The 21,661-nt window shown below is 35.8% G+C and overlaps 2 protein-coding genes across 2 annotated transcripts; both read left to right on the top strand.

Annotated features, from left to right (window-relative positions):
• Nucleotides 1-582: 582 nt before the first annotated feature.
• On the top strand, nucleotides 583-5,323 carry LOC140765784 (B-box zinc finger protein 22). The gene is made up of 4 exons (XM_073105016.1): nucleotides 583-963; nucleotides 3,430-3,855; nucleotides 4,264-4,570; nucleotides 4,778-5,323. The coding sequence occupies exons 1-3, from the start codon at nucleotides 766-768 to the stop codon at nucleotides 4,540-4,542; spliced, it is 903 nt and encodes a 300-aa protein (XP_072961117.1). The 5' UTR covers nucleotides 583-765; the 3' UTR covers nucleotides 4,543-4,570; nucleotides 4,778-5,323.
• A 1,564-nt stretch (nucleotides 5,324-6,887) lies between these two features.
• On the top strand, nucleotides 6,888-21,112 carry LOC140764601 (probable LRR receptor-like serine/threonine-protein kinase At1g07650). The gene is made up of 24 exons (XM_073103246.1): nucleotides 6,888-7,149; nucleotides 7,837-8,005; nucleotides 8,129-8,200; nucleotides 9,030-9,098; nucleotides 9,204-9,275; nucleotides 9,359-9,430; nucleotides 11,703-11,774; nucleotides 11,851-11,922; nucleotides 12,045-12,116; nucleotides 12,238-12,309; nucleotides 12,393-12,464; nucleotides 15,108-15,179; nucleotides 15,312-15,389; nucleotides 15,563-15,622; nucleotides 15,710-15,745; nucleotides 15,843-15,892; nucleotides 16,002-16,372; nucleotides 16,877-17,072; nucleotides 17,167-17,307; nucleotides 17,859-18,007; nucleotides 18,452-18,662; nucleotides 18,798-19,032; nucleotides 19,702-19,852; nucleotides 20,581-21,112. The coding sequence occupies exons 1-24, from the start codon at nucleotides 6,999-7,001 to the stop codon at nucleotides 20,959-20,961; spliced, it is 3,096 nt and encodes a 1,031-aa protein (XP_072959347.1). The 5' UTR covers nucleotides 6,888-6,998; the 3' UTR covers nucleotides 20,962-21,112.
• Nucleotides 21,113-21,661: the final 549 nt, after the last annotated feature.

The raw sequence follows: 21,661 nt of genomic DNA, 5'->3' as shown, positions 1-21,661 counted from the left end.
CCATAGATTATTTCCTAACTTAGTTGTCATCCTATAACTGGTTCCTTTCCTTGGGCCCGCAGCACCTTGTTTAGGCTTCTGTAGCTGTATCGAGATTACGAAATCCATGTCATCTTGACGTGCAAGAAGAGGGTCCACTATATATGAACAAATATATTGTTCCTTTTTCTCAGTAAAAAAGATCACACTAAACTAAAGCGTGAGTTCTTAAAAACTGTATAGGTTAACGAGCAAATAGCTTAAATTAATACAAAACTCAAATGAGCTTCATCTTTTATATCATCTTGTTCTTAGTTTCGTTCTAATTAACTCTAATATAAAGTTGACAGGATCAAAAGATTTGCCACCTGTCGGTTTTTTCAACCCCAATTTGTCTGCTTTACGAGAATTAATAGAGATTTAATTTTTATACAATTTTAATTTTAGATAGGAACTCCATGTGTGTGTGTGTGTGTGTATATAATCCATGACGCAGGAGATAGAAGAAGTTGCATCATCGGCAGAACTGCCACGTGTCCGTTAAGATGGTTGGTAGTATCTTCCGTCGGCTGTTCCCGCGTTATTATATTCGGTTGTTCTCCCCCAACCTCTCGAACTTATGAATGACAGCTCCTTCAGATCCATTCACCATCACTCCTGTCCGCTCTAAAACCCCAGGGTGAAGAAGAAAGGGGAACGAACGCGAAGGCGAAATTAGGGATTGTATCCACGATCCTTTGAGGTGGAGGAGAAGGAGATAGATCTTTGATCCGATTCGGTAGGGAGATGAGGATACAGTGTAGCGCGTGCGAGGCGGCGGAGGCGAAGGTGCTATGCTGCGCCGACGAGGCGGCGCTTTGCTGGGCGTGCGATGAGAAGGTGCACGCGGCCAACAAGCTCGCCGGGAAGCACCAGAGGGTACCGCTCCTCTCCTCCGGCGGCGGCGCGGCGGCGCCGATGGTTCCTAAGTGCGACATCTGCCAGGTATCAACTCCTTGTCCATTTATATTTTTCATGAAACATGTGTTCTTCAACCAATTCAAATAATTTGGGGATTGATTGATTTTTATTTTATTTTTGGTATCTTACAAAATCACACCTTATATTTTACTGATTTATACCCGTCTTTGATAATTTTATATTTTGACCCTTTATTTTTTCTATAATTCTAGTTTAACTCCTTCTTGACGTTATTTTGACTAATTAATATCGATTAAATTACTAAAATATCCTCATAACTATTTTTCTTCTTCTCTGCCACTTCTATAAGAAGACAAGAGTCATTTAAATATTTAAAATTATTTTATATATTATAACGAAATATTTTTTTTTGGTATCATTTAAATAAACGAAGGATGTTAAATGAGAATTATAAGAAAAAAGTAGGGGTCGGGTTTCAAAAATCTTAAAGATTGGTTGTGAATCACAAAATAAATAACATGTAGGACGTGATTTGTAAAATTCTCTTTTTTTATTCCTTATGTTTTCCATTATCTAACTTTGATTTGAAGTTAGTCTTTTTAAAGAGAAAATCACTCGTGATCACTAACGGTTTGCCATTGCCTTTATTGGCTCTTAATGATTTGAGCAGTAGCATTGTTTTCTTAGAGAATTCGATTCTTTTTGACTTGGAGTGGCACATATTGGTTTATATTTAACAGAGGAGGAGGTGGAACACTAGGATCAAGAGGGAGAAGCAAAATTTTATTTTAAAACGAGAATTAGGATCTAATCCTGACACGACTAAGACTAGATTAATTGGTATCATAGGATCCTATTTATCTCAAAAAGTATTAAGTGGTGATATACAAAAATGCCTCCAAGAAATTTTATCTTTTTTGAACTTGATGTTTCAAAACTTACCATTACCTGCACAAATCGGATATACTACCTAAGTAAATAAAATGCAAAATAATAATTAATGAATCAAGCAAAGATGAGCACTAAGATTTTTACGTGAAAAACTTCAAACAGTTAAAAAAACCACAAATCTAAAATAGGATAAAACTAATTATTAATAAAGCATAGTTGTTTATAAGACTGACTTACAATTTATCAATTTCCACAACTTTATCTGACACAGTTTTAATCACTAGACCTCGCGATTCACTACTTTCTGTGATTGATTTGCAATCCATTGCTTATTGTGATTAATTTCCGACCTTAATAATCTTCAAGATTGATCTTCCATCATGTCAACTCTTAAGACGAATCCTTTTATGCATAGAAGATGAATAGAGCCTCCGTTGGTGAAAAACAATGTTTCTTGAAAAACGTCTTCTCAAAATAATAATTGATGGCCACTAGGATTAGAGCATCCTAATCTTTATATAATTTATAAAGATAAGATCAAATTCTAGTCAAATGAGGTCTCATGGATTTTCAGATTTTGCAAGATTCGCGGTCTCGTTCGAATGCAAAATCGCCATTGTTCGAACGACCTGACTTGAGTTTTTGTATCTTCGAACGACAACTAGAATGTCTTTGAATGGCCAAAGCCATGCCTTTATATCTTCAAACGGTTTTCGAACGTTTTCCAAGGTGTATTTGAACGACCGAGAACATGTCTTAGTAACTTCAAACTACTTCTACGGTGCGTTTGAACACACTTTGAATAGTATGACTTAAAATTTATAAATTTTTAAATCAAATCTTACCAACACTTGTATATATACTCATATACATATATATATAAATACTTCTAATATTTTGTACACATTTGTCTATACTAAAATCTAACATATTTTACTAAGTACTTAATATTTATAGGCAACATAGACATACCTTATATCGATCTCTCTTCTAGATTTTCACCATTCACGATATTGAAGATTTATTAGGGAACATTTACATATACATAATAGTGCAAATTTTTGTACTGTTGATCTGTATTAACTATTAAGGTGAGCATTGTGATCAATTTATCTTTTTACCATCCTGAGCATAAGATTTTATATATTGTGTCATAATTTGGAAATACTGGTACATATATTCTGCAGATCCCTAAGACTAGAAGATACGAACTAGTCCATGATTCTCCTCCTGTTTTGGTTTGTTCATCACAAGGGTTTATTGCTAAATAGTTTAGAAGCTCACATAAGTTCTACATTATTCTCACAGTTTTCTGCTTGTGGGTGTGAATCAAAATATAAATGCAATTAGAGATTGATGAAAAGAAAAATGCACATTCTAGAAAGGGGACTTTATTTGTTTCTATTTCAATTTTCAAGGAGATAAACTAGATTGGCTTGCCTCATAAACTAACTCATACTATACCGTGTGAATCATTCAATAAAAAGCTAGCAAATATTGATCTTGGAGTAGGTACATTTGGAGAAATTCAGAATCCATCTTACATTTCTACACTATCATATACATTCAGATTTGTACAAGATGTATTTTACTTGTCTGACATGTTCTCTCTTGGTAAATATATTTCTTCTGCTTCAGGAAGCCTCTGGCTATTTCTTCTGTTTGGAAGATCGTGCCTTGTTATGTAGGAATTGTGACGTTTCAGTACATACAGCAAATTCTCATGTTTCTCTCCACCGAAGGTTTCTATTAACAGGGGTTCAAGTTGGCCTTGATCCTACAGAGCCAGCTTCACCTATTGCTGATGAGCAGTTGAATGCAGCAGACAGAACTGAAGCAGCGCCATCTAAATCGTCGCCAAAAAGAAGCCCTTCTATGTCATTGTCGGATAAACCTAATGCACCATTTTCCAGCCAACTAGGCACAGATGGATTTCTAGCAAATAGAGTGTCATTCTCAGGTACCACTATGATTGGGAATATGCGAGATTGGCCGCTCGACGAGTTCTTTGGATTCAGTGAATATAACCACAGTATTGGTTTTACTGAACATGGTTCATCTAAGGTCAGCCCTCAACATATATACCTTATTGCATGGACATAATTAAAAAGAGCATATTGTATGTCTGGATTTTAGAGCTCATCTCAACAATAAGCATTCATTACACACCCTTAAGTTTAGCCCCTTACTATGCACATTTCCTCTTAGACTTCACACCAACTCCTTGCATACCGTTTGCTGTCGAGATGTGAAGTTGATTGAAGAATACCATTTCCCTTTAGAGAGCAGCCAGTTTTGCAATTTCGTACCTGTAACTCATAGTCTTTAAAGTTCTTAAAATCTTTCTATTTTACTGGTCTTCTAGAGATGTATAACGTACCCCATTCATAAAAAATCAGGAGTTGTAACATACTCGTAGAAATTCTTTTCATTTAAATTACTCCGCTTGCTGATTTAATCTGTGTTTGATAGGCTGAGAGTGGTAAACTTGGAAGCATAGGAGACTCTCCACCTTATGGTTCTGCTGATGAAGAGTTGGATACTGATGAATACTTGGGCCAGGTGCCTGATATTCCATGGACAGTGCCAGAAATCCCTTCACCACCAACAGCTTCAGGGCTCCACTGGCAAAGGAACTTACATTATCCTGCATCTGAAACCGCTGCATTTGTGCCTGATATATGTTCTTCTCAAAGTCCTACTAGATACAAAACCTCAGCCTTTGGTCCAAAGCGGTTTAGACGATGGTGACAATCAGAAATAGTCGGTCTCATATAAGGTTCCTTATTTTCGATGTTAAGCATAAATGAATAGTAGATACATCTTTTTCCTGTTAGAAGTTAGAACCTTACTCAGATGCCCACTTAGCCTCTTTCTTCTTCTGCTTTCGACTAGTATTTTCTAGTGGGATAGCATTTGGTTATTGTATTGATACCTATTGCAGTTTCACATGCTAATTATGTTTTTTTCCTTTGTTGAGTGACAGGCAAGTATTTGGCAGTAAGGAGTTTGTCATTGCAGGCTCCTTCAGATAGAAGTATGAATGCCAATGACAGTGTGCAAGTTCTTCTGGTTAAAGTAGCACGCAAAATGAGCAAGTGGTGCTGGAGGAGAATCCCTTCAGGTTTCACTTGGAATGATCTATAATATAACTCCATCATGCTGTTGTTGCTGCTGATGGATTTTTTACTTGCTAAGATGTGGCCTGATGTAAGGTCAACATGCATTCTCTCTTTTACACTTCAAACAGTGGTTAATATGCTACAGTAGTAAGGCTAGTAGAGATCTTGTTTTCTAGAATTTTCAAGTGAGGAAATGATCATGGAGCCTAACAGCAGAGCTCCCTGATATATGTTCATGCTGTAGAGCATAAAACTAGCAATATTGTAGTCCTATTGGTTGTGGTGACCCATGTCTTTGCAGAATTAGAAAAGCATTGTTGTGCATAAATGGTGCTTAATTTTTTTATGGACTTATGAAGCTCAATTGTCTACTCTTATTCTAGGTATGGTTATTACCTAGATTTTCTTGATGCTTTTAATGGTTGCAGAGTTATTTGGTGCGTATAAAATCTAGAACTAGTATCATCAAACTTACACTCTTCCCAAAGTTTCACTAAGATTTTGGTTGCGTCTTGTATGCATTGATTGTGAGTAGAAACATCTCAAATATGTTGTGAATATAAGCAAAAGAAAAAAAAGGACATAAATATACATTGTAATTTACCTGTTCGTTGATGCAAATCTCAATATTTTTCTTCCCCTCTTTCTCTATCATTGCTCTGCCTTCCAATTCCATGAATTGATCGTAGAATATGGTATGAATTGATATCTATTGACTGGAAATGACATAAATAAGGTCAAATTCCATGTATCAATCTGTTCCTATCAGTTAAAGTGGCCCCTTATTGACCCACAAGGCTGCTAAATTTATCATTCTTTGACTGAGTGAGTTATACGCTGATAATTATGCTTTTGACTTTTTTGGGTATATTACAATTTAATGCTATGTAGCCGTGGTATACTTAATTTTTTATTCCTTCAATTTAAGCACTTAATTCCTATCATCAGATCAAATTATAACCGTTAGATATTCTATCCAAATTTTATTGCATTTTATTAGCACCAATATCTTTTTTTGTCTTAAAAAAAAGCTGAAGACCAAACTATCATTTTCATCCTTAAATCAAGACTATTTATGCTATATTAGACTAATAATTATAACTTAGTTGGGACTATAAGAAGATTAAGTATTTAAATTTAAATTACAAAGATGTAGATTAAAATCGGGCCAAACTACATTTGGTAAATTACAAGTCCCCCAATTTTTCTTTTAATTAATATCACTGTCTATGCTGTTGGCCTTTTGCATCTAGGATAAATATAATATTTGGGTGCATACATATTTAAGACGGTTTACACGTCAGCTTAAATATCATCCAATAATGTCCACAGTCCTCTATCCTTAGTTAATGATAAGAGTTTTGTAAGATGGAATATTCGATAATTTTATAGTCAAATTTATTTTAAGATCTTTGCTAAAGTAAGAAGAATTATCATGATTTATTAAATGATATTTATAATTTCTTTAACGATTAGTTCAAAAAATTAAAATAGGGGATAAGAAATACTTATCCTTTATCCTATCTAACAATGCGTAATAATAACGAGCTACCAAGATTCCATTTGGTCACAATATATGGAGTGAAGAAAGAATTATCTTTTATCCCACCCCGTTTTGGGTGTGATATTTTTGGCAAAATCCGAAAGAGACATGATCCTCCACAGCCTCCACTGTCGGAACTTTATATAGTCAAGACTACTTGTATCCTATCGTTAGCCGCCAAATCAATCTCGTCAACGCCAACCAAGTATGACTAAATTCCTGTATCCATACCTGCAGGGGATCCAATCCCCCTGCAACAGGACATTACTATACTAATTCCCGTCGCGGATAAAGACGTAATTCTAATTTCTTGCGCGTGATAGATCTCTTAACTAGCGAACTCGTAGACTAGTAGTCGTCACGTACATTCAACGAAAATAAGATAAAATAAGAATAAATTAGAACAAAAAAATACGACCATTCAAATCTTGCACACCGACAAGGGACGAGCATTCACAGCACACGCGGTGGGCTACATTGTAGCAGAGTCCCAAGTAGTGAGACAAAGAACGCTGAGATCCACCAGGGTCGAGCAGTAGGAGATGAGAGCTCTCTTCCCAACTCCGCCGCCGCTTTCTCGTCTTATCCACCATGACAGCCTCCTTTGCCTCGTCTTCTTGCTTGTTCTGCTCGATTTCACTTGCTCGGGTAGTAGATTTCGATGCCAAGCCCAGTCGCTTCCGCAGCAAGAAGGTAAATGTTAGCTAAAAGGTCGCTCTGCTTTTTGTTTGTTTGTTTGTTTGTTTGTAGTGGGGCTAAATGAGATCAGTAGATAACACGGATGTACAGTTTTAAGCATTAAAAGTATTCTTGGGACAGAGCATAGTAGAGGTAAAGGATCCGCAGCTCAATGAGCCCAAATTAGTAAGGGTTAATGGTCTTGTTTCCAAAAATTGATGACTATATCATTATATAAAGTGAGTCAAACGAATAGGTAGTTTTTCGTGCTTGTTTCTTAATTTGCATACAATTGTTTGAAGATTCATTACTGAAAATTCATTGCTCAGGGGATTAATATTGTTGATCAACAATCACATCATGCTAGATCACTTTCATTTATTTAGTTTCCAAGGATTAGCATCTCACAGTTAATTTCTCTTTAGAAGAGGGCTGCAATGAGATCCTATGATGCTCTCATCGTAGTAGACTTGTTGATCAATCGGGTAACATCCTTATTGTTGGTACTCTTGAGTTTGGATATTATTGTAACTTATACGAGTGGAAATCAGTGTCGATAGACTTCAGTTTCTTTTCTCCAAGAGATGTAACAACAGTAATAGTCATGTATAGGCTCCTAATATTCTCATATGTAATCACATGATAATAGTTGCTGATCCATTTCCCTTTTCTTCTTTTATTCTTCTGTTTTATTTGTTGCAGTGGAAGCACTAAAGAAGATAGGAAACAAGCTTAAGATGAAGGATTGGGATTTCAATGTGGATCCATGCAGTGGGTCTGGAGGGTGGGTCAACACAACTGGACTTCTAATCAGGAATGTCACTTGTGATTGCTCCTTCAATAATCACACTGTTTGCCATGTTGATAGCTTGTAAGAACATCCTGTCCATTTGAATCTTTTGATAGCATCAGTTCTGTAAATTGATTACGTCTTCAGTTTTTTTTTGCCTTCTTTCTTGTGCGCATTCATGCTTTCTCAATTTGTGACTTGTAGGCAGCTTATGCGCCAGAATCTTACAGGTGTACTACCAGAGGAAATAGTCAACCTTACCTATCTCACATACCTGTAAGTAATTAAATAAAACTTGTAAGTTCTAAATCTTTTGTTAATGACAGAGTATGGCATAAAAGACTTTATAAGTACTTTCTGTATAGCTGTGTATAATGACAGAGTGGTGGATTACAAGCTAACTTATACGGAAACCATTGCCGTCTTGCAAAGGATATCATCCAATGCGACCCCAATCTGTTAAACTTTTGGTTGCAATTAGGAGTGTCAATCTAGCTTGTGGGCTCACAAGCTGTTTGAGCTCGTTTATTAAATGAGGCGAGCTCAAGCTGGGCTTGGCTCCATATATATATATATATATATAGTTTGTTACTTTGTTTACATGACCATTGTTTGGTGTAGCTGGTTGGAGCATCTCTTCTCTTGGCATGGTGATCATAGTTTGAATACAATATTTAACTATTTTTAAGTGGGTGTATTTTTAAGTCATATTAGGCTATCATTAAGTCCCACATTGGGAAGTATATGCTTTAAAGGGCCTAACTCAACTACAATGATAATATTGCAAGAGGCTTTTTTGAAATAGAGTCAAGCCGAGCCAACTGTGTAATTGGGAAAGTCGAGCTCGACCACTAGATATTACTAAGCTCGTCAAGCTTGAGCCAATCTCGAGCTTGAATTTATCAATTTCAAGTGGAACTTAGCTCAGCTTGTTGACACCCCTAGTTGCGATCCTTCTCTTAGGACTTCTGCTATGCTATCTGTCCTTTTTATTGTTTCTTTGAAGAATGGGAATTTAGCATATAATTCTACATTTGTTTTCGTCTCACAAGATTTATTTAGTTGAATAGAAAATATTTTCTATTAACTATAACTTCTTCAACAGTGACCTATCTCGTAACTATCTAAAAGGTCCAATTCCTGCGGCATGGGCCAGCCTTCCAGTCTTCAATCTGTATGTCTCTTACTAACCCTCTATTATGTCATCTTTGGGTGTCTGTAAAGCTATATGACACTATTAGTTGTTTGAAATAACTGTGATACTTTGTGAGTATTTCAGGTCCCTCCAAGGAAATCGCCTGTCTGGACAAATACCTAAGGAGCTTGGGAGAATGCCTAGGCTGAAGTCACTGTAAGTCTTGATGAATATTATTAGTAGAATAGGAGGGGAAAGAACTTACAGAACTTATTATGATACAACAACTTGAATTGCAGGCAACTGGAAGGCAACCAGCTTGAAGGCCCTATACCACCAGAGCTTGGTTTCTTGAGCACCTTAGAAAGATTGTGAGGCCCTCGACTTTCTCCTCTGTGAAACTATAAAACTTTATTAGCTTGTTGCATCCTAATTAGCTTGAGAAGGGTGCTATTGGCTCGAGTTGATTCATGATAAACCAGTCTTAGAGAATTCAAGTAATATATGAAATTATTATCAATCAAGAAAAACTTGACAAATAACCTAAGTATTTAATGAGCAAAGAGTTGTGAAAACTTAAGCTCAATATTGAAATAGTTACTACAAAGATTGAGGATTAAATTACACTCTGAACTCCTTAGTTATAGGTTAAGTTTACTTTCACCGCCTCATCTTTTTTCCTCTATAACTTGACCCCCTTTAATTATTAGGGAAATTTGCGTATAACGTCCTGTCTTTTAACGAAATTGTGGTTCACATTTTATATTGTCACTATTTTCAAATTGAGTTCTATAATTTAACAAATATGTACAGAAAATATTCTAGGTTAGATTTAAATCAACACCATTTGGGCATATGACATAAAATGAGGCATTAATTAGATATTTTTTATTTCTAAAATGATTAAAATGCCCTTTTTCTTCTTCTTCTTCTTCTCTCTCATTCTCTCATTCATCGACTTGGGCTTCACCGCACTTCAACCTCATCGTACTCAACTCGGCAGCATCCGCTCCCTAACCTGGGCTTCTTTGAGACATTTTAGCATGGGCTGAGATGTCAAGTGACGGCTGCTCTGTAGCTTCCGACATGTCAAGGTGAGCTGGCATGGGCGTTGATCTTTAATGGCTTTTCGGCCATGTCAAGTGAGTCGGCGTGGATGTTGACCTCTAATGGCTTCCCGACCATGTTGAGTGAGCCAGCGTTGCTAGAGTTTCAGATCTCAGCATTGCCAACGTTGTCGAGTATAGGTCCCGGTGCAGGATGATAAAGAGGGAAGCATGAATGAGGAGGGATGAGAGAGGAGGGCTAGGTTTAGATCAGACGGTGGAGGAGAGTTGGGTTGGGTTGGGTTGAGTTTAATTTCGTAGTTTAGTTGGGTTGGGTTAGGTTTAGTTATGTTAGATTGGATTTAGTTGGGTTGGGTTGAGTTTAATTTCGTAGTTTAGTTGGGTTGGGTTAGGTTTAGTTATGTTAGATTGGATTTAGTTGGGTTAGATTGGATTTAGTGGTTAAGTTTAGCTGGGTTAGGTTGGGTTTAGTGGTTATATTTAATTGGGTTGGTTGAGTTAGCATAAGTTGCATAAGTATAAATTGGTCGAGGTTATTTTTGTAATATTCTCAGTATAGTTAACCTAACTTAGAGATTTAGTTATGTTTAACTAACAGATCTAACAGTATGATGTTTTTTGCACATATTCGCTAAATCATATGGCTCGATTTATAAATAGTGAAAATGTAAATTGTAAATCACAATTTCGTTAAAAAGTAGGGTGTTATATGTAAATTTTTCTAATTATTAAAATTGATCAAATGAGCGTTTCAGTTAGTCTACCGTTAGGATTTTAAACATAATTTCTCACATGTTTAGCACATAACTTCAAGATAAACCAAAACCTATTGCCCTCATTTTCTCCCAAATCAAAATATAAACCTCACTGCCACCACCTCATCATCACCACTATTAATATTTTAGGGCCCCCTCCCCTTCCGTGCCATGCCATGCATCCTAAATCTTGGCCCTTTTTCTCTTAGTACACCTGATGTCTTCCTCCTTTTTCTTCCCAACCCAAATCCTACATAAATACCATTACCACCACAATAATCACCACCCCATCACTAATCTCATTGCCAACAACCCCTCAACGCCCTCACAAAGTCTCAACAAGAACTCACTTATCCCATCCTCAAGGTCATCATGATCTTTAATGGTGGTGTGCCGTGCGACATCCCTCGTGCCTTGCTTAAGGTTATAATTCATTTCACAACCTTATTTAAAAATGTTGTGGGTTTGACTATTCTCAATTGTTTACGGGATCAAAGTGTAATTGACCCAAAATTTAAATATCCGACAAAATTTGACCCATATTGGCAAGGCATCAATAGAGTCAGCATGCAATTCTCTTGAATGAAGGGTGTGAAGATCGGATTAAGGATATATTAGGTCATAAAATTTGTTGGAAGAAAATAATGTCATAATGAAAAACGAACAACATTTTGCATCTCTTGCTAGTTTTCTGGTTTTGTTTATTGAAATGCAGAAATCTTTTTGGCTTGCCATTGTACTTCAGTTTAAATCTGATGTTGTTTTGCTAATATGTATTCTCTAAGGTTTTCTTTAAATTATTATTCGTTCTTCTCTTACAGTTTCATTTCTGCAAATAACATCACAGGAGAGTTGCCCTTGACTTTTGCCAGACTGACAAACCTGACAGATTTGTATGTCTCCTTCATATCTGATAGATCCATATTCTTGATTCAACATCAAATTATAAGTTGTATTATATTTCTGCAGTCGGATAGATGGGAATGGCATCTCAGGAAAGATTCCGGATTTCATACAGAACTGGAGGCGCGTTAACAGAATGTTAGTCTCATTGTTATATTAGATGTCAACTACACATAGTTTGAAACTTAAATGTAAGTATGGCTGAAAAGTAAGATGTAGATACTGAAACCTCGATGCCTCTTGATAAACTAAATTTGTAGAGACATGCAAGGCACTTCAATGATTGGGCCTATACCATCAAACATCTCTTTGCTGAGAAACTTGACTGAACTGTAAGAGCATCTTCCACACTTATTTTATTTTCTTGAATAAACTCTCTGGGATCTGAATTTCTACTTTGCTCCTAAAAGTTTACTTGGAATTGCTCTTAGTTATAACTTGTCATTTAATCAGGAGGGTAACTGACTTGAGTGGACCAAGCATGACATTTCCTCCCTTACTAAATGCAGAGCATCTGACAGAATTGTGAGTTAGCTTGTGAAGCTCTTCTCCAATTATCCATGGTTTTTGTAATATTTACGTTCTTATTTTATTGTAATGTGATACAGGGTCCTGAGAAATTGCAAAATTTATGGCCAAATTCCTCCATATCTTGGGCAGATGAAGTATCTAAAAGTTCTGTAAGTTACTTTTTGGTGGATATTTTACTTATTTGTGCTTTATAACTTTTATTATAGCAACTTGCAATAAGAGTGCAAGAGGAGGAACCAATTTATAATGTTTGAGGGTTAAAGATAGAAAATATTGAAAATGCCAAGAAGGTCCATGTTTACATCATTACATGTATATTTGTGCAACCTAAAAAGGAATATAAATGTGCTAGATGGACAAGCAAAGTACTTTGATTTTTGAAAAAGATGTGCTTTTATTGAAATATCAGACTGCAATTCTGTTGCTTGTTGGGCCATGGGCACTCTTTCTATGATAGTTATGTCTAAAACTGATGGGAGCTGAGTTACGAATCAGATCTGGAACGATCTGAACGTAATAAAATGATAAAAATTTAAGTGGTGGTAGACTCACGAGATAGAGTTCTAATAGCTCTAGTTTCACGCTAATAAGGTGTCTGGATGAAAAAATATAGTTAGAACAGTGGAGAAAGGTCAGAACGATAAATATCGGACGATGCGGAGGTCGTTGGAGGGTGGCGGATGATCAAGGGTAGTGGTGGACGGCCATATAGTAGGGTGGCTGCTGGTGAAAGGTAGTGGCTAGAGTTTGAGTGCTTAGAAAGGTTCTACGATTACGATCTACTCATATAAAGATTAAGACGATCTAATGGCTATGATAAAAACGATAAATATGATAATAAGAAAATAACTAAACTCAATTAATTCTCAATGCTTGAATGCTTGGATTTTCTTAAACAAAGAAATCCAATCCCTCTCTATATAGATGTTGAGTACAATGAGTCATACTCGGACTTAGCCCTAAAGGTTTATATGACTCGAATTAGAACTTATCTTAAAGGCTTACATGACTTAATTGAACTTGCATTAGTGGCTTACATAACTTAATTGAATTTACCTTAGTGGCTTATATGACTTAATTAGACTTGTCTTAATGGTTTACGTAAACATGAATCAGTTAAAAGATAAATATACTTAATTCATCGAGTCCAATGACCTCATGATATGATCAGATTTGACTTGATTAGTATCAAACTGTAAGATAGAGACTATAGTGATCTAGTTTTCAAGTTGCTATACTGAACTTTTGAGGGTGATCATGGTAATTGAGTCCAGCTGCACTACACTAAAATGGGATAGGCAACTTCCCATATAATGTTCTTCCTGTTATAGAATTAATCTGCAAAATATCTTTTGACATTCGTTCGAGTTTACATAAGTCCTAAGATAGGTACATCTTACTATGGTCATTTTTTACATATAATTAAGAATTTCATAAGCATGCTAAGGATATCCACCTGGTTCATTGCCAACTTCCCTAGGATAATTAACATAATATGGAGGAGAGGTACCTAGGAAAATGTCGATATTGCACTTCTTCATCTCCAGTTCATGACAGGTAGAGATTTTAGAAGTAAATAAGAGAAAGTTGCCAAACCAAGATAAATGAAGGGATGATGTTAGGAGTAAAGAACAAAAAGTATTATTCTTTTTGTATCATAAACAAGTCCTTGAACAACAGTATTGTATGATTATTCATTACAGACCAATGCAAATGAAAAGAGAGATGAAAGAATTAAGTTATAGAAGAGAGATTAGTGGATGGTACTAAGAACAAGAAGAGAGAAAAGGGAGTCCTGCAATAACTAACTCATCCACTGAAATCTTATCATTCAACTAGTCCCAGATTATTATGTTCTGTGAGCCAATGAAGAGAAATCCTACTGGAAAGTGATTTACATTCCAAGTTTTACTGTTCTAGTTGCAACCTGATTTGTATAAGTACTCGCTATACACCATTTTCAGACAAAATTAACTTTGGTGGGGGTAAAATAGCCAACCACATGATTAGAAATAAAATCACGGTTCGAACTTTCGGTTTAGGTTTTGACCCCAGAAAAAATGAATATTTTAGGCTGAATTAGATTGGTGTTAGCTGATTTTGGTCCAAAAGAAATGTCAAAATAAATAATCTTGACAGTTTTAGCCTGAGGCGTGTTTCAACTTTAGTTTTGAATAAATTTCAGTCACTACTGTCCCGTCTAGGGTGAAACTTCAAACAATTTGGAATATCATAAAGTCCTCAACTGTTCCAAAGCCCCATATAAGAAAATTACCTTGCAAAGACCTTAACAGACATCTTGAGGTTCTTCACTTATCATTTTGCATCCTTTAGTTGCAGCTCCAAAATCCTGGAGGCAAATACCTTGTCTGATTCCCTTAAGCTAAACACCATTAAATTTGATAATTGGGATACCATATATTGAGTAATTGAAATGAAGAATGCAAATTAAGTCATGCTCCTTATATATTGTTTTGGATGTGATATCTTTCCAGTGTAATGCTCCTCAAATTTCTAGAATTAGTACTTTATGCATGTAAGCATATAAAAGCTGATCAATGAGATCACCCTATGAAGTAAATTTATCAATAATGTTATAATTTTTTTCCCAACTACTACTTGTATGAGTTTGCTAGAAGAATCTATTGTCTTTATTCTGCATCTCATTCTTCTTGGTTGTCCTCCTAGTTCCACTTCTCTAGTTTTTTCTTATGCTTATAGGCAATTGAGATACTCAAATTTGAACGGTATCATACTTCTTGGTAGGTACCTAATTTAAAATTCTTTTTCAGTGATCTAAGCTTCAATAACCTGACGGGTCAAATCCCCGAAAACTTTGAAGGGCTGGATGAACTAGAATACTTGTAAGACATCTGTTTATGTGAGAATATTAAGATTTTCCTTTTGTCAGAATTCTACATCAAACATCAATGTTTTCAATATTCATACTTCTTTCTTACGAACAATACCAGGCTTGATAGTAATTTCCTTTATAGGTATCTTACTGACAACACACTAACTGGAGATATACCTTCTTGGATGTTGAGAAATAAGCGAAGCAACAAAGTGAACATGTACGTTGAAAAATACATGCTGTCAGCTTTTTCTTAGTTTAGACTAGTACATGGTACTCACTCTGGTATATGTAGTTTTTAATATATTTTTCTGTGGAACTGTCACCGGATAACTTAATTGTGAATAGAGATATCCTTCAGTCTCTAGCTATGATTTCACTATCTCTTTGCAGGGACATTTCTTACAATAATTTTACTGGTGGCACTCCGACCGACTGCCAACAAGCAAATGTGTGAGTGAAATTTGTCAAGCTTTCTTTAGCAAATCTTCCATCTGGTGCCTCCTTTTAGTGTTCATGAAGTTTCTTATATAATTACAGAAACATGGTGGCCACTTTTTCATCTTCAAAAGATCTGTAAGTCCTGGATGCTAATTCCCAAATACAATTTATTATTCTTTTTATCACTTTGTCTGTTTTGGAGGTAGCGGTAAAAGCTGTTCTTTTGTCCCAGAGAACCAAATTGCTTGAAACACAATCTTCCATGTGCTACATATCCGCAATGTAAGCTCATTTTATAATATAATCATGAAAATGTACAAGTTTTTTGCAGAGTCAAAAAGAAAAATGTCCAATGATCTTCTCAATTAAGTACTTTGTGGACATTTTGCAGATGACTCCTTGTTCATCAACTGTGGTGGTAGAATGGTAATTGTTGATGGCAATGAATATGAGGATGACTCATCGCAGATAGGTACATCAACATTTTATCAGCCTGATAATGAAAGATGGGCATACAGCAGTACAGGGGACTTTGTGGGAAATGAAGATGCTGATTATATTGCTAGAAACACGTCAATACTTAATATAACTCACACAGAGCTATATACTGAAGCTCGTCTAACGCCTCTCTCACTGAAGTACTATGGACGTTGCTTATATAATGGCAACTACTCAGTGCGTCTTCATTTTGCTGAGATCATGTTCACAGAAAATCAAACTTTTGTTAGCAATGGGAAGCGTGTATTTGATGTACTTCTCCAGGTAATTAGTTTATCTTCTTTTTTTTTCATTATTCTCCAGAAAATTTGGTCTGCAATATAGTGCCTAAAGGTCATAAATATTAGCTCACAAATTCATCTGATGTCTTTCATTTGTTATACAACCTTTGTATTATTAGAAGCTATAAATAAAATTAAGGGACTGATTTTAGCTAGCCTGTAAGATCTTTAAAGTCAATATACTACTAACTGCAAGATCTGTTTTGTATCCTTTTGTTTTTAATTTCAGTTGAACAAGAATAACATATTTAGTATATATTTTCATGATAGCGTGAACATTAGAAATAATAAAAGTACTACTATCTGTATTTGCTTATGAGGAAATGAAGAATGTGATTTTCAGGGAATATCTTCTTCTTCCTTTTTTGTCCTTGATAATCCATAGACTAGGAACAACATCTATTCTCTAATACTTTTATGGTTCTCTGATGCTGTTCTGACCAATGTTCATGCTTATCCAGTATCTTGACAAATTAGATTCCTGCAGGGAAAGAAAGTTTTGAAGGATTTCAATATTGAAGATGAAGCTGGTGGTCCTGATCGTGAGATCATAAAGGAATTTACTGCTGAAGTGACGGACAATACATTGGAAATCCACTTCTACTGGGCTGGGAAAGGTACCACAGCCATTCCTGACCGTGGTGTATATGGACCTCTTATTTCAGCCATATCAGTTACACGTAGTAAGTCTCAAAGTGATTAGTTTTGTTTTATTCTTTCTTCAACTCAATATATTTCTCAGGAAGCATTGTGTTACTCCATATCCTTCAAATGTAGGCCCTCGCTGGCATAAACACAGAGGAGTCTCTCATGGAGTATTGGTTGGTGTTGTCGCAGCTTCGACTTCACTCTTTCTAATTCTCTTGCTATTCCTTTGTACTAAAAGGTTCTGGCCAGGGAAGAGACTCAAAGGAAAAAGTGAGTTGATCTTCTGACTAGTGATACTTTTCATAATTCTTCCTCTTTTCTTGGTTGTGAACTTGTGATAGCAATTTAGTTCATGTAAGGCTGTAATATTACTTAGTTTTTATGATTCAATATAACTGACTTACTGTGACAGAAAAATTATATACCCAAATCATTGTTATAGAGGGTGTGATTTGGTGACATGGTAAGTCCTGCTCCTTTGTATCCAAGAAACTAAGGTTCTAAGACTTGGAAATAGTATTCTAAAAAATGAGGGTAAGACTGTGTACACCTCCTATTCTCAACTCCATGTAGGTGGGAGCTTCGTGCACTGGATACTTATTGCAAAATATTGGCTTGTTGCTACATAGACTTATATTTTAATAAGGTTTATGGAGAGACTTTTCTCAGACATGGCTATCAATTTTGCATCTCCCTCTTTAGAAAGACCAATTAAATGCTTGAATTTTCTTTTTGCATGTATATCTGCATCTTAAATTCAGAAATATAATGTATTACTAGTGATGTTTTAAAATTCTCTCTTTTGGGTATCGTACTCACAGGATATATTGGCCATTTAATGGAAGGAAATGCATCCGAGCTTCAAGCACGGGCACAATATCTTTTCAGCTTAAAGGAGATTGAAGATGCAACCAAGAACTTTGATCCTTCAAACAAGATAGGAGAGGGTGGTTTCGGAGCGGTATACAGGGTAATCAACAAATTTTCTATTGTCATTCAAAATATGATACATTGCGAGACTTAGGAAATTGACTATGAAAAAGAGACTGCAAATATAAAAGCTTCATAATTGAAAAAAAAGGTAATTCTTTTGCTAAGAAATCTTGAATAAGCATTAAAATTAATCTCAAAGATTCATTAACTAAATGATCCTAAGCAAAACTCTATGATGCAGCATGAAGAATACCCAAGCATTCAACATCTCTTATAGACCATCATATAATTCCCCTATAAATCCGAAATTGGTATCAAGTACCCTTAGGATATGTTCAGGAACATCAGACAGACAAAATATAAAAGTTGCACCTCCTAATGTTCGTGTTCATATATTTGCAACATCTTGTTTATAAAGTGAGAATTATGATGCAGTGGCTTTCAAATTTCAGTATGAAATTGATTTACATACTGTGATCAGGGAATACTAGAAGATGGTACTATAGTAGCTGTCAAGCAACTCTCTTCTAAGTCAAGGCAAGGGAATCGTGAATTTCTGAATGAGATAGGCATTATTTCTGCTCTACAACATCCAAATCTTGTGAGGCTCTTCGGATGTTGTATTGAAGAAAATCAGTTGCTGCTCATATATGAATACATGGAAAATAACAGCCTTGGTCGTGCACTATTTGGTAAACTTGCAGCTACATACTTCATGCATTATTGTTTGTGTTGTATTACTGTTGCTCCAATAAAATCACTTAATAAGAGTTCAATGGACTTTCATATTCTCTGACAATATTTTATGAGAATCAAGTGTTTTGCAGGTCGTGTGGAACATCAATTGAAATTGAACTGGTTGACAAGGTACAAGATTTGCCTAGGGATAGCAAAAGGTTTGGCTTATCTTCATGAAGAATCAGTATTGAAAATTGTACACAGAGACATCAAAGCAGCCAATATTCTTCTTGATAAAAATCTCAATCCTAAGATATCTGATTTTGGTTTGGCTAAGCTTAACGAGGAGTGCAAGAACATGAGCACTCAAATTGCTGGAACTGTGTAAGTCATTTCTCTATGTTTTTCCAACTTTCTAAATCAAACAAAATAGAATATGATACACAGAGATTAGAAGCAATACTCAACTTTTTGTCTGCATATATTGTTAAGAGTGATCTACCATACAGGTAGCACATCATCTCCATTTTTCCATTGACTAAAGCTATGCTCTTGTGGTTATTGTTTCATACAGGGAAATCTTATGCAATATGCTGATAATCATTTTATTTTGGTAAATCTTAGGAATATTCTGGGAAATTCTAGCATTCTAAGTTCACATGATGAGCCTGAGAATGGCATGCTCTCATCTGTTATAGGAAAGGACATTTTGTCCTTTATCAGTATCAAACTTTGCTTTAGATGATTTATTATTAAACTCTTTTCCCCTAGGAGTAGGGATTCAAAGTTTTAAATCATTTGACCTGGTCACGAACAGTATGACTCAGTAATATCTCGAGTTGAGCTTGATATCTGCTGTAAACAATGCTAAGCATAATTAGGCTTTGCTAATAAATGAACGAAGGAAAGAGCCCTTTCTAGCTTTTTCTGGAAAAGCGAAGTACCTTAAGTGTTTGCCCAAAAATTCTCATCTGCAATTTCCAATGTAAAATGAAGGTAGAACTGTAGAAGATACTTGCTTGATGCATCTAACATTTATTCCTCATATTTCAGTGGATATATGGCTCCTGAATATGCAACAAGGGGTTGCTTAACACATAAAGCAGATGTTTACAGTTTTGGTGTAGTGACATTAGAACTAGTCAGTGGAAAGAGCAACACAAATTGCTTGCCAAATGAGGAGTTCTTCTACCTTCTTGATTGGGTATGTTTGTCTTCTTCTTTTTTTTTAAGCTATACTGATTTAAAAGAAGAATTTGTTATAATGGTAAATGAAGTAGAATACAATCTTGCCTAAGTAGGCTTAATAGCTTTGTTAGATTAACATATATGGACAAACATGGGCAGTTTATAAGAAAGAGAAAAAGATTGATGATGGAAAAGCTAGATATATACCTAGTTTGAGTGTTTCGTCCACCAGAAAGGGGGCTTATTCATGAATAAACACTTCCGTTTGGTGGATATCTACCGAATAACCGATAAAACACTCTCTCCAAAACACCAATCGCACTTGGTCAGAAGGGATATTATGAATTCTTTCTTATCAGACCTTTCTGCCTCCATTACTGATAGGCCCCTGTGATCTTTATCAACATTTCACTGTTCTCCAACTGAACACCTGCTAGAAGAGGATCAGCTCAGTCTTATTCTCTGATTAAGAGATGAATATATACATTATACATGATATATTGTCCCGCAAGACACTATATAAAATGTATGGACACATATACACATTAACAACACCAAAACATGAATAAGAATAAGATTCTCATTTATGTGATGATAAGAACCATACCTATCCACTGCATGTCATGGTTGTTCACCAGCCAAACAGGGCTAATTGCATTCCTCTATATTCCCGAGTTGCTCCATATGTTGATTATCAAAAGGCAGTATATGAAGTGGTTCTTTTCATCTATTTACTGATTGTAGGCTGGTTCCCTGATGGAGCAAGGAAAGCTTCTGGACATTGTTGACCCAGGCCTGGGTTCTGATTACTCAGAGGGAGAGGCACTGAGAGTGCTTAGGGTGGCTCTTCTTTGTATTAATACATCTCCTGCAATGAGGCCTCCGATGTCGTCTGTCGTTGGCATGCTTTCCAGTGAAATCCCTATCGAATTTGCCCCTGATCATGATTCAAAAGAAGATTTGGATAACAATGGCTCCCAAACACTCAGTAAGAACAGGCAAAGAATTGGTGCTTCAGCATATGGAATGTCGACAGATTCATCGATCTCCCTACAAAGCAATTGGGAAATTACCCACATTCACTCAGCAAGCATATCCTCTGAAGGCAACTCGATTTTGGCTTAAGTCAAGCTAAAATAAGTTGCATCATGTTGTCCATCATCTCATTAATTGTACACGTGTAATTTAACCTTCTTCCCTTCTTTCTGAATCTTTATTTCCCCGACTTTTGTTGTTTTATATGTTTCAATTTTGCTTACTGCCCTAGTTTGGTTAATGTAGTGTGAGTAGCAATTTGCAGGATTATGTGACTGAAAGTAATGCAAAATATTTCCACTACAAAATCTGTCCTTCTGAGTAACAACTTCAGAGGTTATAAGTCTACCAAACATTAACTCCAACCACTGAGCACAACGATGACTTTTTCCATGGTATTTTTAAGGGATTTTTACAAATCACACCCTATATTTTACCTATTTTATGATTCGCACCCCGTCTTTGGGGATTTTATAACGTGACCCCTCATTTTTCCTATAATATTCATTTAACACCCTAACGTTACTTTAGCTAACTGACATTAACCATGTTATATGGTTTATGTGACTCTAGTTTAAAAATTACTAAAATACCCTTAAGGAATCATCTTTAAATCCTAAAATCCCAAAATGGGGTTGAGTTGTCTTTAAACCCTAAAACCCCAAAATGGCATTCAACCAAAAATGATTATAGAAATTAACCCACAAATTCCCAACTTAGGAGAAGTGATGTAGGCTTGGAGAAGCTCTTATTGTTTGGGCAACTTCGGAAGACAACCTCCTTCAACCTT

This window comes from Typha angustifolia, chromosome 8 (genome assembly GCF_048772165.1).
Source record: "Typha angustifolia cultivar Huaian chromosome 8, ASM4877216v1, whole genome shotgun sequence".
In the NCBI taxonomy this organism is placed as follows: Eukaryota; Viridiplantae; Streptophyta; class Magnoliopsida; order Poales; family Typhaceae; genus Typha; species Typha angustifolia.
The sequence above is the reverse complement of the archived record's forward strand: the minus strand, read 5'-3'. Positions and strand labels throughout refer to the sequence as shown.

What these genes read in the sequence shown, in the direction of transcription:
- LOC140765784 (XM_073105016.1), top strand. Translation starts at nt 766, where the DNA reads ATGAGGATACAGTGTAGCGCGTGCGAGGCGGCGGAGGCGAAGGTGCTA. An exon ending in CTAAGTGCGACATCTGCCAG is followed by an intron (nt 964 to 3,429) that starts GTATCAACTCCT and finishes CTTCTGCTTCAG; the next exon opens with GAAGCCTCTGGCTATTTCTT. An exon ending in CTGAACATGGTTCATCTAAG is followed by an intron (nt 3,856 to 4,263) that starts GTCAGCCCTCAA and finishes TGTGTTTGATAG; the next exon opens with GCTGAGAGTGGTAAACTTGG.
- LOC140764601 (XM_073103246.1), top strand. Translation starts at nt 6,999, where the DNA reads ATGAGAGCTCTCTTCCCAACTCCGCCGCCGCTTTCTCGTCTTATCCAC. An exon ending in ATGAAGTATCTAAAAGTTCT is followed by an intron (nt 12,465 to 15,107) that starts GTAAGTTACTTT and finishes ATTCTTTTTCAG; the next exon opens with TGATCTAAGCTTCAATAACC. An exon ending in GTTTCGGAGCGGTATACAGG is followed by an intron (nt 18,008 to 18,451) that starts GTAATCAACAAA and finishes TACTGTGATCAG; the next exon opens with GGAATACTAGAAGATGGTAC.